The sequence below is a fragment of the Gymnoscopelus microlampas genome (genome assembly GCF_963454915.1).
Source record: "Gymnoscopelus microlampas genome assembly, chromosome: 9".
Lineage (NCBI taxonomy): Eukaryota > Metazoa > Chordata > Actinopteri > Myctophiformes > Myctophidae > Gymnoscopelus > Gymnoscopelus microlampas.
The window spans coordinates 16,086,483-16,102,864 of record NC_139946.1 but is presented as its reverse complement, the minus strand read 5'-3'; the positions used below and the strand labels follow the sequence as shown (position 1 = coordinate 16,102,864).

General features: G+C 41.6%; 1 protein-coding gene across 2 annotated transcripts in view; it reads left to right on the top strand.

The window, feature by feature from the left end:
* Nucleotides 1-16,382, top strand: part of armc9 (armadillo repeat containing 9) — a 55,779-nt gene that overhangs the window by 14,432 nt on the left and 24,965 nt on the right. For both annotated transcript variants that reach the window (XM_084066848.1, XM_084066847.1), the window contains 10 exons: nucleotides 248-356; nucleotides 1,556-1,648; nucleotides 4,810-4,900; nucleotides 7,665-7,788; nucleotides 9,162-9,301; nucleotides 10,602-10,678; nucleotides 12,217-12,291; nucleotides 12,754-12,844; nucleotides 13,649-13,701; nucleotides 16,318-16,382. The exon at nucleotides 16,318-16,382 is cut by the window's right edge and continues 34 nt beyond it. In XM_084066848.1, coding sequence (XP_083922974.1) covers nucleotides 248-356; nucleotides 1,556-1,648; nucleotides 4,810-4,900; nucleotides 7,665-7,788; nucleotides 9,162-9,301; nucleotides 10,602-10,678; nucleotides 12,217-12,291; nucleotides 12,754-12,844; nucleotides 13,649-13,701; nucleotides 16,318-16,382 — 918 coding nt within the window. The remainder of the gene's footprint in view (nucleotides 1-247; nucleotides 357-1,555; nucleotides 1,649-4,809; nucleotides 4,901-7,664; nucleotides 7,789-9,161; nucleotides 9,302-10,601; nucleotides 10,679-12,216; nucleotides 12,292-12,753; nucleotides 12,845-13,648; nucleotides 13,702-16,317) is intronic.

Here is a 16,382-nt window from a genome sequence, read left to right as displayed (position 1 = left end):
GGCCCTCAGGCAATTCACAGAATGGCTGCATAGTGTGTAACAAACAAGCACCTGCTGTGTTCTCAGCCAACTCCCTCCCCACTCCGGTGGGGGAATCCCGTTGTGTTCAACGGGGCAGTTCCTCATTGACAGTTATGCTAATCTGCAGTATATATTAAAGTGTTGATCAAATGCTATTTTCTCATTGTCTTTGTGAATGAATAAGGCTATATCTGATAAACTAAATTATGATATTATTATGACATAGAACCAAAGAGGTGCCCCTGCTGCCCTCTCTGGACTATGACAAGCTGAGGAAGGACCTTCTCGGAGGTACTGACAGGCTCAGGTCCCTGCTGCTTCAGGCCTTGCGCTGGGTGAGTATACGGCTGCAGATCGGTTCTATTTCAATAGGCCCCGAATGGAGCTGGACTAATTTGTTAGATCGTTGCTGTCGGGCAGAAACCTCTTATCTCCACATTTTAACTTTTTGTGATTTTTCGTAATGCCCTACTTGATCATACTACAGCGTCACACAAAAGTAGCAAAAGTAGCAGATCTGCAAGCTCGAAACGTGGCGCGAAGAGACTCATTTTGAGCTTGTAGATCTGCTACTTTTGATATTTTAGAATTTGAATCTGGAAAGTCACAGTTTTGGACTTGGAGATTTCCACCCGACAGAGATGATATGCTTGTTATGCTATGCAGATGTACTGTATGTTGGTTACTTGCTCACAAATGTTATGTGATATTTGCTGGTCCACAGATGCTAAGTATGTTATTTAGACATGTTGTTTAGACAGATGCTAGGTTTGGTACTGTATTTACCTAGTTACTTTGTAGCACTTCATTGTTTTCTTGGCACTTATTTGACTGCATCCCCCTTGTTGTTGGTTGAGTAGGGTCCCTGACATTTACTCTGATCTTGCACTTTGCAGTCTTGCAGTCGCACTGACTGGATAAGAGCATCTTATAACTGCTTAAATTGTAACTAGACGTAGAATGTAATTGCGCCAGAATTTAGTCTGTTTAGAATACATTCAGTTCAGAGATTCTCTCTACCATCCTTGGTCAGTTTCCAGAAGAGCTGATCAGTCATATTTTGTTTACAATATGCCAAGTGCTGATTCTTTGAAGAAATGTAGTCTTGCATAGCCAGACAACTATTCCACAATCTCCGAATGCTATATAGAGTCTGGAACTACACCTCCCGAAAGCCAAGAACGGAAGCTGTCATCTGTTCGTCCAAAATAATCCAAAAACATCTTCTAATCATTTTCAGAGCTTCCGTTGTATGACGGAAGCATTTGAAAATTGTGGGAGGCAACAGTCTGGCTTGTGAGACTAGAAGAAATGTAACTGCTACTGCCACATTTTACGTTCTCCAAGTTTGCTCTCTGACACACATAGACAAACATAAAACATGTCTGTCTCATTGGGAATGTTTTTTATCCGAACTGACTTTTACATGCATGGAATTTAAGAGCAAAGTGTTAAAGCTCAATAAAGCACAGTCTTTGGGCCTCCATTAATATCTGTGTCTCCCTTGTTGTTGTTGTTGTTGTTGTTGTTTTAGAGGTTAACCCGCTCTCACCAGGGTGAACAGAGAGACATGGTGCTACAGGCGTACATCAGTAATGACCTGCTGGACCGCTACAGCACCAAACAGGTGTGGCCATCACTTCATTTCACTAGATTACAACACTAGATTATATAGTCTCTGTCGGGTGGAAACCTCATAGTATGTCTAACACAGTTACTTTTCAGGATTCAAATAAAAAAAACAGCAAAAGTAGCAGATATACAAGCTCAAATGTATGAAAAAACACAAAAAGTTAGAATATGGAGATAAGAGGTTTCTGCCCAACAGCAACGATATATATGTGTGTATATATATGTGTGGACATGTGTTTATCTGGATGTATTATAGGCTATTGACAAGTGGTTGGCTTAATGGTAATTTGTTTAACTCACATAACCCCCCCTGATTAAGTTTTTTGGTTTCAATCTTGATTGATTGATTGATGGATGTACTTTATTTAGTAAGACATGAGAACAACAGTACATGGAAGTACAAAATTCACAATACAAGGTCTACTAAACTGGGAGACTCATTAAGCACTGAGCTTGTTTAAGATGAGATCCCCATGCGTGATGTACTTAGTTATCACAGACCACACCCTTACCACACCTACTGTACTCAAATGATTATGATGTGACCAAGCCCCCAGAATGCAGTGGTTGCATTGAAGCGCATTGGACATGCTGGCCATTCATAGGTACTGCAGCTTAAAACTGGCTGGGGCCACTGTACATGAACGAGCGAAAACGGTTTCGACCAATGGGCTCGATTCACGAGCTTGTGCATGAGCTTGCTTGCTCTGTGACGCAAAACGCGTCACCTCTGTGACGCAAAACGTGTCACAGTGGCCCCAAATAGGCCTCGCCCATCACATTTTCCAACCCGGAAGAAGGGGTGATTTCACCTCATGCGCTGGGTGAGCAACAATGCATGTGACCATAGACATATAAAGGTAGACGCCTCCTCTGGCTCTGAAGCGTCTGTATGGCGGGCACGCTTCCGCTTCGGGGGGGGAGCTGGAAAATTTCCATGTGCAGATCAGAGGCAGGTGGGGGCGGGACAACTAGATTCTGACAAGTCCTGGAAAAACACGCTGTGATTGGCCAGTAGTCAACACGCTGTGATTGGCCAGTGCCCGTGCCCCCCGGAAATATGGCGGCCACCATACGAAACAGGTTGCTCCAACGAACTGCAGAGGCCAATGAGGTATCTAGGTTTTTAGCGGCGCTAGCCGCTCTATACCTGACTTTGTCCGTGTGCGTACGTCAACGTTCTGATTGGTCAGGTGCGTACGTCAACAAAGTGATTGGTCAAGCTTCACGTGACACGTGGCTATAAACACATTATAAACACATATCGATGACAAAATGTATCAAAGGCGCCGCTACCTTCACACAGGGTGTGATTTTTATATCTATGCACGTGACCCCTTCCCTATCCACGAGTGCCCAGTGTCCCATGAGGCCTTGCGTGTATTATGGGCATCACTTCCTGTTGTCAGTCGTTCAATTCAATTGAGTGATCCGTGTCGGTCAATAATAACCTGGGAAGACAACCTGACAGAAATCAGAAAGGGTCTTATAAGTCTGCCTACTTACCCTATAAGATATCTCCTCACACAGCTGATTCTAATGAATGATCAATGGCTCTTGCTCTTAGCAGTAGAATAACTCCTGTCCTGTGTTTCTGTGACACCTAAATCTCTGCATGGGGATTAAATGGTGCTTGTTAAGTGACTGCAGCGCTTTAAAAATCATTCAGCTGTGTTGAGGGAGATCTTGATTTCTGTCAGGTTGTGTTCCCACATTATTGTTGACTGAAACGGATCACTCAAATTAATTGAATTACTGACAACAGGAAGTGATGCCCATAATTCACACACACCTTTTCTCCCCCTGGGAAACTTGTGGCTTTTTGACATGAATTCACACGCTTACCATTTCTGCCTGAGGAAGAGTTCTTGTACTCAAAACGCATTGCTGAGTAGTCTGTAAGATTTTAAGCTAATTGTTTCTTTGTTTGCCTAAACAAAAAGTTGTAAAAAATAGATGCTTGGAGGCATTACAACTATTCCTTTGCATTGTACAGTGGTCTCCCTTCTCAATTGTTTTTGCACTAGATTAGAAGAACAACCATCGGAGGTCAACTTCAAATAACCGCCCCATAATAGATCCGTTTCTTCTGAAATGACCTCAACCTAAGTTTTGAGTGGCAATAGCACAGTTCTTTAGTGCTTGAGTAACTGCCCTCGTTAATATTTGAATGGCCAAACGCGACATTCCTCATATCATGTTCCAACGTTTCCACCTGCTGAAGAAGATCGTCAGAGGGCTGAACTGAAGGACTGACTTGCCTTTATCCGACTCTTGTCTTTATTGTGTTTTGTTTTAGTTTAGTTTGGAGTTTCTTTCCCCCGCTTTGTGCAGCTGAGCCACGCCAACAACTCCCATTCATCTAACCTATAGCCCCGGGCCATATGTTTAAGAGCTTTGCCCTTATCACAATCACAAGTGTAAATGTTCCTCACCTCACAGCCCTTCCTTTTGTCTGCGAAGCTTCGATCCACTGTGCAGTGAAGCCTCATGGGACACTGAAGTCAACCTTAGAGTTTACACTGCTTTATGCTGCCTGACAATAGCAGCGGGGTGTACGTACATTACTTTGTCATCAAACCTCAAACATAAACTGGCTGTTCGAGCAGGACTTTACCTCGCCTGTGTCATGTGGCCCGAGCGCCTTTGTGGTGTGGTGGTTTGTGGCTCCTAAGTGGTTAAATGACCGCCACAAGCTGAGTGTCCTTGTGAGTGGTCAGATCAATTATTGACAAGCTTGAAATTCCCCATGGTAACTTTTCCTGTTGTCATAAGCAGAGTAAATATCATTTTGTCAACATCACGATGGAGCAAACAAGCTCTACAAAGCATGCTCTACACCAATTCTAGATAAACATGCATGTTCTTAATCTATGCAATTTTTCTAGCTTGTCAGAAGTCGATCCGACCTCTCTCACAACGTTAAAGGGTTCTTCTGCAACCAAGACACCTTGAACCTTGTGAGAGGTCAGATCAATTATTGACAAGCTTAGAAAATCCTATTGATACATTTCCTGGTATGATAAGCAGAATACATATCATTTTGTCATCATCAAAAACAAAACGTCTGGAAAACCAAATCTAGAAAACACGCTTGTTCTTAAATCTATGCAACCTCAATGCACTGATGCCTAAATGTTGTGTCTCCTATGGCAGAAAACTGTGCTTCATTTGATGAGGTCCAGAGATGAGGTTGTCCGTCAGTACGTGGCTCGCCTCATCCATGCGTTTGCTTCCCTTGCTGAGGGTAAGTGCTCCAGTATAGACCATTAGGTTGGTTAAGTATATTGTCTCTGTCTGGGTGGAAACCTCATATGTCTAAAACTGTGACTGTTCAGGATTTGAATTCAAAAGTATCAAAAGTTGCAGATTTACGAGCTTGCTGATCTGCTACTTGTGATACTTTTGTGTGATGTTTTAGTATGATCAAGCAGGGCATTAATTTATGAAAAAGTTAGAATATGGAGATAAGAGGTTTCTGCAGGACAGCAATGTTATATACTTGCATGGGCCTATATTCTAATATAATTGGTTCCAACAACAGTAGATGTTTCTCTTCGGTGTAAGAGCCATATGATATAACCTTTTATCTCTTTACGTGAAAGGTTATTGAATAAATGTTGATATAATATTGTGGCCAGAGAGACTGCAAATATATTCGATAGCAGGGGTGCCATTAGCTACAATAAGACTACGAAGGGTATTTACTTTAAATTGTTTTGCATTATAGCTTCATCTTGCTGACACAATGCCTAACGCATCATGCAGAAAGTGGTTGTGGTTAAACGTCAGCCCAATTATCTTTTCATCAGAGGAGAGGGAAAGAGAGAGACAAGTTGCAACCCTTCATGAATCCACCACCTCATGAATGGATGGTGATTTGCACATTTGGAATCTCACACACACACACACACACACACACACACACACACACACACACACACACACACACACACACACACACACACACACACACACACACACACACACACACACACACACACACACACACACACACACACACACACGTGTTAGCTTGCTCACCCTCTCCCACCCACACCTCCAGCCCTCAACTAATTTTCAACAAAAAAATGAAGAATACAGTGCAATGACCTGAAATCACAAGTGCAAACAGTTTAAAAGCATGAACAGGTGTTTTTAGATGTGAATATAAGGAATCCTGAAGCGGCTAAGAGAGGTAACAGATCTTAGAGAAAGAGGAGGTTTGTTTCAGTCAAATGGAGCTTTGTAGTGGAATCACCTGCGTCCAACTTCAGATTTTTTCTTTTTTTAGGAAGTATAGTCTTTGTCCAGACTGCAGGATAAATCTTTAGGACTGACCGTGCACACTGTTATTTACAAGTGGTCAGATTGTGAATTCATCAAACTATCTGCATTGGATGCCGTGGGAACGACATAGGCGCAAGTAATGTTTAAATCACATTTCAAACCACCCAGGAATTTGGTTAAAGTTGTTCACTTCAGACTTTATGAAACCAATAGGCCATTAAATGGGACTTGGGCTGCCAGTCTGAAATGTATTTGGCCGCTGACCCCCATCTAAAAAGGTTTTGTGCCAGGGACCCCCCAGAAGAGAAGATTTATGTTAAAAAAGAATATCAAAATAATAAAAAGTGTCTCAAACGTTTCGACATTAAAAAAGAAACATCTAAAATAGCTGATGTAGCAGATCTGCTATTTTTGATGTAGAAGATCTTCCATTTTTAATTAATAGCCAACGCATACATGGATAAAGTGATTAAAATGATTGTGATGCATTATAGCCAAATTTAGCCCCCTGGAACCTGGGGAACCCCAGACCCCACTTTGAGAACCTCTGCCCTAAACTTTAGATTCAGAGCATGCTTCACATTTATTCTCTAATTAAACTGTATGCGATTTGTCAAATGCATTCCATGACATTTACATTTTAAGTTTATTGGTCGGCGCCTGGTAGCTCACCTGGTTGTCATATCAAGGCTCAGTCCTTTACCCGCAGGCTTGAATCCGACCCGAGGCTCTTGGCTGCATGTCCTTCCCCATCTCTCTCTCTTACCACTCCCTGTCTCTTTCTCCACTGTCACTATTGAATAAAGGCTTGAAAATGCCCCACAAAAAAATAACTTCAGAGCATTTCAGTTTTATTGTTCTCTGCCAAGCACCCATATTATAGGGGGAAAGTTACCCCAGAGTCACTTTGTAAACTGATTGCTAAGCTAATCTCATAAAACCTATTTGGCACAGCTACTCTAGCCAACAATCTATAGCTTGAGGGCTAGAGGTTGTTATTAGTTTCAATCCATGAAGCTGAATTTACTGCCATGAGGTGACAAATTGATGAGCTATTCCTCTACATATGACACATAAGGGCCTGGAGCATGGCAGGGCAAGACCATTTATCCAGTGAAGCAAGCTTATTGGTTGTCTCTCGATCACTATGGTAACCCCTGAGTGTTGTAGCTCAGCTCTCAGAGTATCTCAGCTCTCACTGTGTCTGGTCTTCAGGATCCTAGATGCTACTGTCCCCAAACACTTGCTTAATTACCTGCCCAGAGTGAGGGATGCTCACAGGTACGCAACCAGGGGAAGTTCATATGATCTTGTTCCCCCCGCGTTTCGGGGCGCTTAAGGGGAAATTTTTGTTTTACACTGCCACTACTCAGTGGAATGCCCTCCCTTCAGCCCTGAAATCCCTAAATTCCCTTGCAAGATTTAAGAATGACCTCAAATCATGGCTCCATTTTAACAATAACTGGTCATAATTAGATCCAGATTCAGATTGCCCACTCTGCATTGGATTCCTCTCTTGGGGTACCTCTTGTCCTACTGTATATGTATTGCTCCCAACTTTATATATAAGGATTTATTTGTCTTGTTCTATATTTCAAGGTGGACCACAATGGAAACAAGATGTGGCTTTTTTGTGTAATCCACGTTGGCGTTTTCCTAAATGGTGACATTGTTGTGATTTTTTTAAAACTGCCAATTAAGTACTCTGTTGCTGTTTCCAGGTCGTGTGTATCTTTCCCAGATCCCCTTTCTGCTGAAACTCCTGACAGAGACCCTGAGGAGGGAGGAAAAAGACTCTGTGGGCCGAGAGAACATCCTAGTAGCCATGCAGAAACTCAGCCTCAGGTATTACTTATGTATCAACCTTGAAACATTTAAAAACAGACAATGGCTATTGTATTTCCTTCTATTGTTTTTGTAATGATGTTCACAATGATTTTGGATCGTATTATTGTATCCTAAATATCAATTTTGTGCAATAATTGTAAAGGTGTGGTTCAGAAGGGGCCAGCCATCTAGGACAGGGTTGTGTGTGTGTGTGCGTGTGCGTGTGCGTGTGCGTGTGCGTGTGCGTGTGCGTGTGCGTGTGCTCGTCTGTCAGTCTGTCCCCAGAAAAGTAGTATCCCAACAAAAGTAGAAATAATACAGAAAAATGCACAGCTCAGCCGATGCTGATTCATCAGTCACAGCCCCCTTACAAGTAGACCAATCACAGCGAACCACACTGCTCAGATAATGCTGCTGGCTATGCAGTCACAGCTCACCTCACACTTGTAGATCGGCTATTTTCGGTTATTAGCTATTTTAAGATGAAAGAGTAATTGAAGTGTTCAAACTAGCAATAGATTAGATTGATGAGTTTCCAAAGAAGTACTGCTTTCCAAATGTTATGAAAAAAAGAAGGTCCTTTCATAACGTCTCTGTCGGGTGGAAACCTGATATGTATGTACAAAACAGCAAAAGTAGCAGATCTGCAAGCTCGAAACGCATAATTTTCACTGCGTGTCGAGCTTGTGGATCTGCTACTTTTGATACTTTTGTGCGACGCTGTAGTATGATAAAGTAGGCCGTTAATTTATGAAAAAAGTTAAATATGGAAAGTTAATATAAGAGGTTTCTTCCCGACAGCAACGATAAGCATTTGGCAGACCCCTTTAGTAACTCGGGGTCTGCCAAATGCAGACCCCCAGGGGGTCCCTAGGGGTCACGGACCCCCTGTACCCCTGGTACAGGGAGTGGATGACATGACATTGTCAATAACATCTGAGCGATAAAATCAAGTAAATTAGAGTAAAAAGACAGACGCTTACCTTGACTTGTGTGAATGCACACCACCCAGACGTGGAGGGGTGAAATAGAAAAGACACGGGGTCCCTAGGTACTACTAGTCCCGTGCGAATAGGGTTCCAGTCTTTTGGGCGACTACAATTAGTTTTTTCTCAGGTGAGGTGGAGAGCTGCTTTGTTTTGAACCACAATGGCTTGTTATCGTAATTCCCCAATGTTTATTGTGTCTGCGAGTCTTACAATGGAACTTTAATTTCGCTTCTTGGCAGAGGGACATCATTTACACAGTGCCTTACATGTATCAGATGTCTTTGTATATTCATGATAGATCTGTGGGTTAAACAAACAAAGCCATGCCTCAGGCTTAGAACAACAACGACGTTTCGCTTGGCCTATTTTATCCCCTCGCTAATTACTGTCACGTTTTGATAGGCGGAGCCAACAGACAGCCATGATCGCGGACGATATGATTGGCTGGCTCGTGGACGAGCTCCAGGACTCGGACTGTCTGAACGACTACACTCTGGTGTACTCCGTGGCTCTTCTCATGAACCTGTGCCTGCGAACACAAGGTACACTGTCTGCCTCGGACACCGACTGAACACACAGGACACACAGGTTCCTTCATATATCGTTGCTATCTCCATATTCTAACTTTTTGTGTTTTTTCATAAATTAACGCCCTACTTGATCATACTACAGCGTCACACAAAAGCATCAAAAGTAGCAGATCCACAAGCTCAAAAAGCTTGGGTTACAGAACTAACCAGCAAAAAAAGGGAAATCAATACGAATCAAATCAAATCATCTTTTTAAACACAGTGCTCTGTGTTTGCCCAGCCGAATGCACGTCATGTAAGAGGTTTGTGACCTCATGGTCAGAACTGTCATATAGATTAAAACGATAAAGCAACGTTCTGGGGAGGAAATCCGTTCAAAGGCCATGATGTCAACTTGCTGTAATCCACGTTATCCTCTCCAAGGCTTCTGTACAGCATTATTTCTGATGGATAATTGCATTAAAGACACTGTTATGGCCCATTTATGATTTAGCCTGAAGAACAAAACCACCAATCAAATTGGATCTGTCTGCTGCAGCATCTCTGAAAATAGTGTCTTAAGAATGCACTGTTCTTCCCTCATGCGTCATATCGTCTCTGTCGGGTGGAAACCTCATATGTCCCAAAACTGTTACTTTTCAGGATTCAAAATCAGCAAAAGTAGCAGATCGACGAGCTCAAACAAATGCGTTGCTTTGCGTTTCGAGCTTGTGGATTTGCTACTTTTGATGCTTTTGTGTGACGCTGTAGTATGATCAAGTAGGGCGTTCATTTATGAAAAACACAAAAAGTTTGAATATGGAGATACAAGGTTTCTGCCCCTACAGCAACGATATCTAGAGTGTATCTGACTTAATTTCACACTGTGAACACACACTCTCTCTCTGTCTCTCTGTCTCTCTGTCTCTCTGTCTCTCTGTCTCTCTGTCTCTTTGTCTCTCTCTCTGTGTGTGTATTCTTCTGCTTCTTTTGTAATTGCCCCAGGCCTCTTCTTTATAGAATTTCTCAATCTAATACTGGAGGTCCTTTGATGTAATAGAAAACACAGTAAATCAAATCTAAACTGAGTAAGAGTTAAAAGAAAAGACAGTGACAGTTGCAGACAGTGCAGGAGGATAAAAACAACAACAACCTCAAAGGCCTCGTTCTCATTTCCAAGAAGACGAAATTATGCAAAACAAGCAGGAATGCAGACAGAGGCTTAATAACATTTAATGCATCGTAGGGGAATTTAATGTAAAGGTGTGTGTGTGTGTGTGTGTGTGTGTGTGTGTGTGTGTGTGTGTGTGTGTGTGCGTGTGCGTGTGTACAGGAAAGAGGAAGTGTGCAGAGAATGCTAAACACGTGTTGAAAGTCCTAACGGACCTCTTGGGACATGAGAATCATGAGGTACAGTATGCACACACACACATGCTTGTATTACTATACTTGTGAGGACATGAACATTTTAAGGTGTTCCCTCAAGCTGAAAATGGCAGATACAAGCTCACAATGGTGAGCTAGTTTCGGTGCGCAACACAGGCACGCGCAACTAGGTACAAATCAGGCATAACTCTAAGCCCTTAACCCTACCTCTAAATGCCTAATCCCAACTCTAACCCCAACCGGAATCTTTTCCTAATTGTAAACTTAACTCTTAACATCTCATTTTAACCATAAAACAAACATATCGTCTCTGTCGGGTGGAAACAATTTAATTTGTGAGCCACAGGAAAATTGTAATCACAATGTCTATTCTCAATTTCTATTATACTTTTGGGTACACTTGGCCCTGACAAGTATAGTAATACACACACACACACACACACACACACACACACACACACACACACACACACACTCACACTCACACTCACACTCACACTCACACTCACACTCACACACACATACATGCACAACAACAACACGTACTGTAGCTTACAGTCTTTGGCATCATTGTCTTGGTCAAGGACACTCAAGGTCGACTCAACATGTGGCTGTTAAAAATATGGAGAAAAAAATAAGTCAGGCTGTGTTTTCATAGTTGAAAACATTAATATAAAAACAACAAACAGAAGCTGTGAATCTTTGGTAACCACTCTCCAGTCCAACAAACATCTGTTACAGTCTGTTTATTGTTGCAATGGTTGCATGCAGTTTAATGGCATCATGACCGCTGATATATAACAATTATTAAGCTGTTACTTTGTGTAAACAAGAGGTTATGTCTGAGGTCTTGTGATATTTGGTACAAATCAATGGACACCTGGCAGTATTTTCTGTGGCCATGTATTTCCCACGGGTAGATGGGTAGAGGAAGCAACAGTGTTGCCAGATTTTGCAAGAGAAAAAAGCGGTCAGGTCTATGAAAAGAAGTCCAAAAGAAGTGACTAGGCCAGGCCATGTGAGTGTTGTGAGCTTGCTATTAAAATAAAAATCTTGAAAATAATTTGGAATACATCTTATATGGGGGTCCATGTCACAAAAATATTTTCAGATGGGGGTCCCATGGCCAAATACTTTGGAAACAAGCCCAAAAAAACGTAACCCACAACTACCAATATTTTCAAGTGACTTTACAGAAAAACAAGCCCAAGCGGACATGGCAACATTGGGAGGCACTCTGCTGCAACCACTATCATGTTCAAAAATTACATAGATGTTGTTGACCGGTTTGAACAATATTCAAGAATTTTGGTGCTGGCAGCCCAATAAATGTGAAGCTAGTCCTCCCAGTAGTATACAGTTCAATATCAGCTACAGTATATACCGATAACACAAACACACAAGGGTCGAATGCATGATCTCCTGAAACCAAACGGTTAAATATACCGACTCTGTAAATGTCATGCTCTCTTTGTTTAGTTGCGTTTGATGAGATGACAAAAACTGAATTTGTCCTGGTGTGTGTGTGCGTGCGTGCGTGTGTGTGGGTGGGTGTTCTCCAGATCCGTCCGTATGTGAATGGAGCCCTATACAGCATCCTGTCTGTTCCCTCAGTGCGAGAGGAAGCCAGGGAGATGGTGAGATGGGATTAAACACTTAAGTTTCAACCCTAGACTCTATATTTTGGCTACTGTATGTCATTATAGGAGAAAAACTAAAACAAAAAGGTCCAAATTATTTTTTTAATTGGCTAATAGCGCAACTACAAGGACACTTTTTTATTGATAAACTCAATTGGTTCAAATAATAATAGCAGGTGCTCATAAACAAAAACAATATATTGTCTCTCTCGGGTGGAAACCTCATATGCCCAAAACTGTTACTTTTCAGGATTCAAATTCAAAAACAGCAAAAGTAGCAGATCTTCAAGCTCGAGCTTGCTGATCTGCTACTTTTGTGTATGATCAAGTAGGGCGTTAATTTACGAAAAAACCCTAAAGGATTATGGAGATGTTTTTACACGACATCGACGATATATTTGCGAAGTAAGTGTAAATAAATGTAACACACCAGTGTGTGTTTGTGTCACACTCATGCAGAGTGTGGAGGAGATTCTGTGCTGCTACAGAAAAGAAGAGAACCCAGTTCTCAACAGGCAGATAGAGTTTATCATCAAGCAACTCAACTCAGGTCAGTATTCATCCATCCATATCAGCTTTTAATCCATTAAGACCGGGAACACATCTGTCATTTTAAGATTTATTTGGCTATTAAAAAATAGCCGATATACAATCTCATAGCCGCGCTATGAGCTTGTACATTTAGCAAATCTTTGAATATATATTTATGCTCATAGCGCGGCACTCTGTGCCACACTATGAGCTTGTATATCTGCTATTTTTTGAATAGCTAAAGAAATCTGAAAATGACACAGATGCGTTCCTGGTCTTAATGAGTTAATCCTCAGGAAGGATCTTTAGGGTCCCCAAATGCAAAGAGAAATGAATTTGATTTGTTTTGCAATCCATTTTCAGTGGGAATTGCCAACGACTAAAGCCTGATTTATACTTTTTGCGTGCCGGTTTCGTGCTCAGTAAATATCAGATCTACAAGCTCACAACTTGTGTGACGCTTTGTAGATCTGTGGCTTGTAGATCTCCTATTTACGGCATGCAACACCTGTGTGCAACTAAGTATAAATCAGGCTTGGGGAGACATTTTATTTTTCTTTAAGACATAAAAAAAAGGAAAAAATCTAGCTTAGCCTTTATAGACCAGGTGTGTATTACAATAAGACAGGTTCTTATTGTAACACACACCTGAAAGATTGAAGGGGATACAGTTGCATTTTTAACTGTGTATTTTGGGCCAAAAAGTGTTTTATATGGTGTGTATACTGTATGAAGCATGTACGTGTATACTTGACTTTGTATCTAATGTATCTGTCAGTCAATGTATTTGATTGTGTACTTTGTGTCTCTGTATACAAAGCAGCCGAGGAAGAGGGGGCCGAGTCAGATGACGAGGAGGAAGAGGAGGATGATGACGTAAGGCCATGTTTTACCAACATATTATTCACCCATCTACACACACCCTCACACAGGCCCTGTCTTTAGTTGTGTCTGCTGTACAATATACAGGTTTTGCTATTTTAGAATTTGAATCCTGAAAAGTAACAGTTTTGGACATATGAGGTTTCCACCCGACAGAGACGATACACATAATGATATATATGGGACAAGTGGAAGATATGAAATGGTATTATGTAACTTGTGACATTTCAGTATATTAGGTAGGCTTATTATATAGGATCTATCTCACTCTGACCATAAGCAATGCACATGCGGAGTGCACTTTCACTCTTTAACTAATCAAGTCGTACCTTTTCAATTAGTTGCTTTTTAATCGAGAGACAAGTAGCTGAGAGCCGTGACTTCAACACAGTTCATTTCATAATGGCGGCATATTAAAAAGACTTTGTGTAAAAGTAGATGTATCTTTTATAACATTTCTTTTTGTTTCCCCCTCCTTGCAACTGCACTCGACACAGAAAACATTTTCCCAAATGACTAGATTTATTTGTTGGCGTCCCAGGCCATTAGTAGTGGAAGGGGACTGGGGACGTATCCCAGTATGGCCCCTGGGTGCAATGGCGTATCAAGTTACTTTATTGTCATTTTTATTGTGTAATTATTAGCATTGGGACTGCGTTACAGGGATGTCTTATGGGAATATATGTGTTATGTTATCCATTGAAGATGCCTATTATGACTGATGGAGTATGTAGGAGGCAGTAGTTTGAAGTTGGTATGTAGGTGAGGTATTTGCGAGGCGTTGCGGCATTAAAAGCGGTTTTGCTTGTCATTTGTCACGGATGCTTCTTCCAACGAGTAAACCACTAGCACAATATGGTACGGTGCAAATTTGAATATATGTTGAATAAATATTAATACAACTTTAAATAGGAGCCGCTTTCATACAAACATTCCCACGGGAATAAAAGTGAATCTGGACCACAGGGGTAAAGGGTCAAAATCGAGGGTAAATACAGATTCAGTGCAAACCTGCCCTGTTCTATTACACTCACAACATTTACCCGAGATTTTGCTGCTTTTACCAGTATTAGTAGGTGGTTAAAAATCACAACACATCGGCTGCATAATTGCTGATTCCATCGTCAATAATGGCTGAAATATCACATAATCATCCAGACTGATATATTGGCCGGGCTCTACACACATCCACATCCACACACACACACATCTGGGTGACCCCTGCACGATCCCCCCTTAACACGCTACCGTGTGCCTTATCTAACTAACCCACTTTCCCAGAGAATTCAATCTGCCAGGCTTATCGCCGTTGCACGCACACACACACACACACACACACACACACACACACACACACACACACACACACACACACACACAGGTGGCAGGTGGAGACACCCAATATCTGTGTCACGTTCAGATTGCCATCTACATGTTTGGGAAATGTGTCAAAAGTGGGGTGGGTTTTTATTGTTTGTTTGTGCTTCCACTCACCCACCTCCCCTCCCTCTTTCTTCCACTTGCTCTGCAGTGCTCTAAGGATGCTTATGTCGGTCAGTCGGTCGGTTGGTCACTCCGTCCGTCCGCCCAGCACTACCAAAGAATTAAAACTAGTGGGTGGTCTTAACCACTTAAACCCTATTTACTTCAGTTGGCCCGGGGTCCCGCAGGGATTTATACTGGGTCCCCTCCTATTTTCCCTCTACACCACATCTCTTTGCCGAAAATAGCTGATCTACAAGCTCACAGCGCGTTGCTTAGATCGGCTATTTTCACCAAATGTTGGCCTTGGTATTATGACATGCCCAGAATAAGGGATGCTAGTGCTCATGTGGTTAATGCTTTTATAACAAGGTTGCCAGCACTTAACCCATTAAGACCTGCAGCCGATTCTACAAATGCTACTACTATGCTAAATTATACTATGCAGAATTCTTTTTGTGCCAAGGACCCCCTAATTGATATGTATTTGGACCACCATCTGAAAATGTTTTGTGTCAGGGACCCCCAGAAGAGAATATTTGCGTTAAAAAAAAAATGTTCAAGATTTTTCAAAAACAGCAGATGTACAAGCTCGCAGCGTGGCACAAAGTGACGTGCAGTGAGCTTGTATATCTACTTTTTTTTAAATATCCAACGCTAAAATCTAAAATTACACAGATCCCAGTTTTAATGGGTTAACAGCAAGAGTCATCCACAATTTTAACCCGTAATATTACATACGTATGTTGCTAACCAAAACCTAGTGTACTATGGATAACTTTCAGTGCGTTCCTAAGGGAAATTTCACACTGACTAGACCCAAAAGTACATGGTGTATAAGGTTTTAATTGCAAAATTGATTTTACAATTTTCACACCACTCTTAAGGACCACAATGGAAACAAGCCACTGCAGGGCTTTTTGTGTCATCCTTTTAGCATAACATTTGACTGTACTACCTGTACTGTTAATAAGCATGTTATTAAGTTATTCAATCAATCAATCCAACTCTCTTGTGAATGCGTGGTATACATGACAGTTCTTTTGTTAATGAACTCCTCCTGTTAGGTGTTTCCTCTCTCATCAATGATTTGTTATTGTGTGTGTTTTGTGTTGTTTTTAATGACAGGAAGATTTGATGGAGTCGGATCTGGATAAAGAAGAAGAACTGCAACCGCAGCCCGGAGAGCTGAG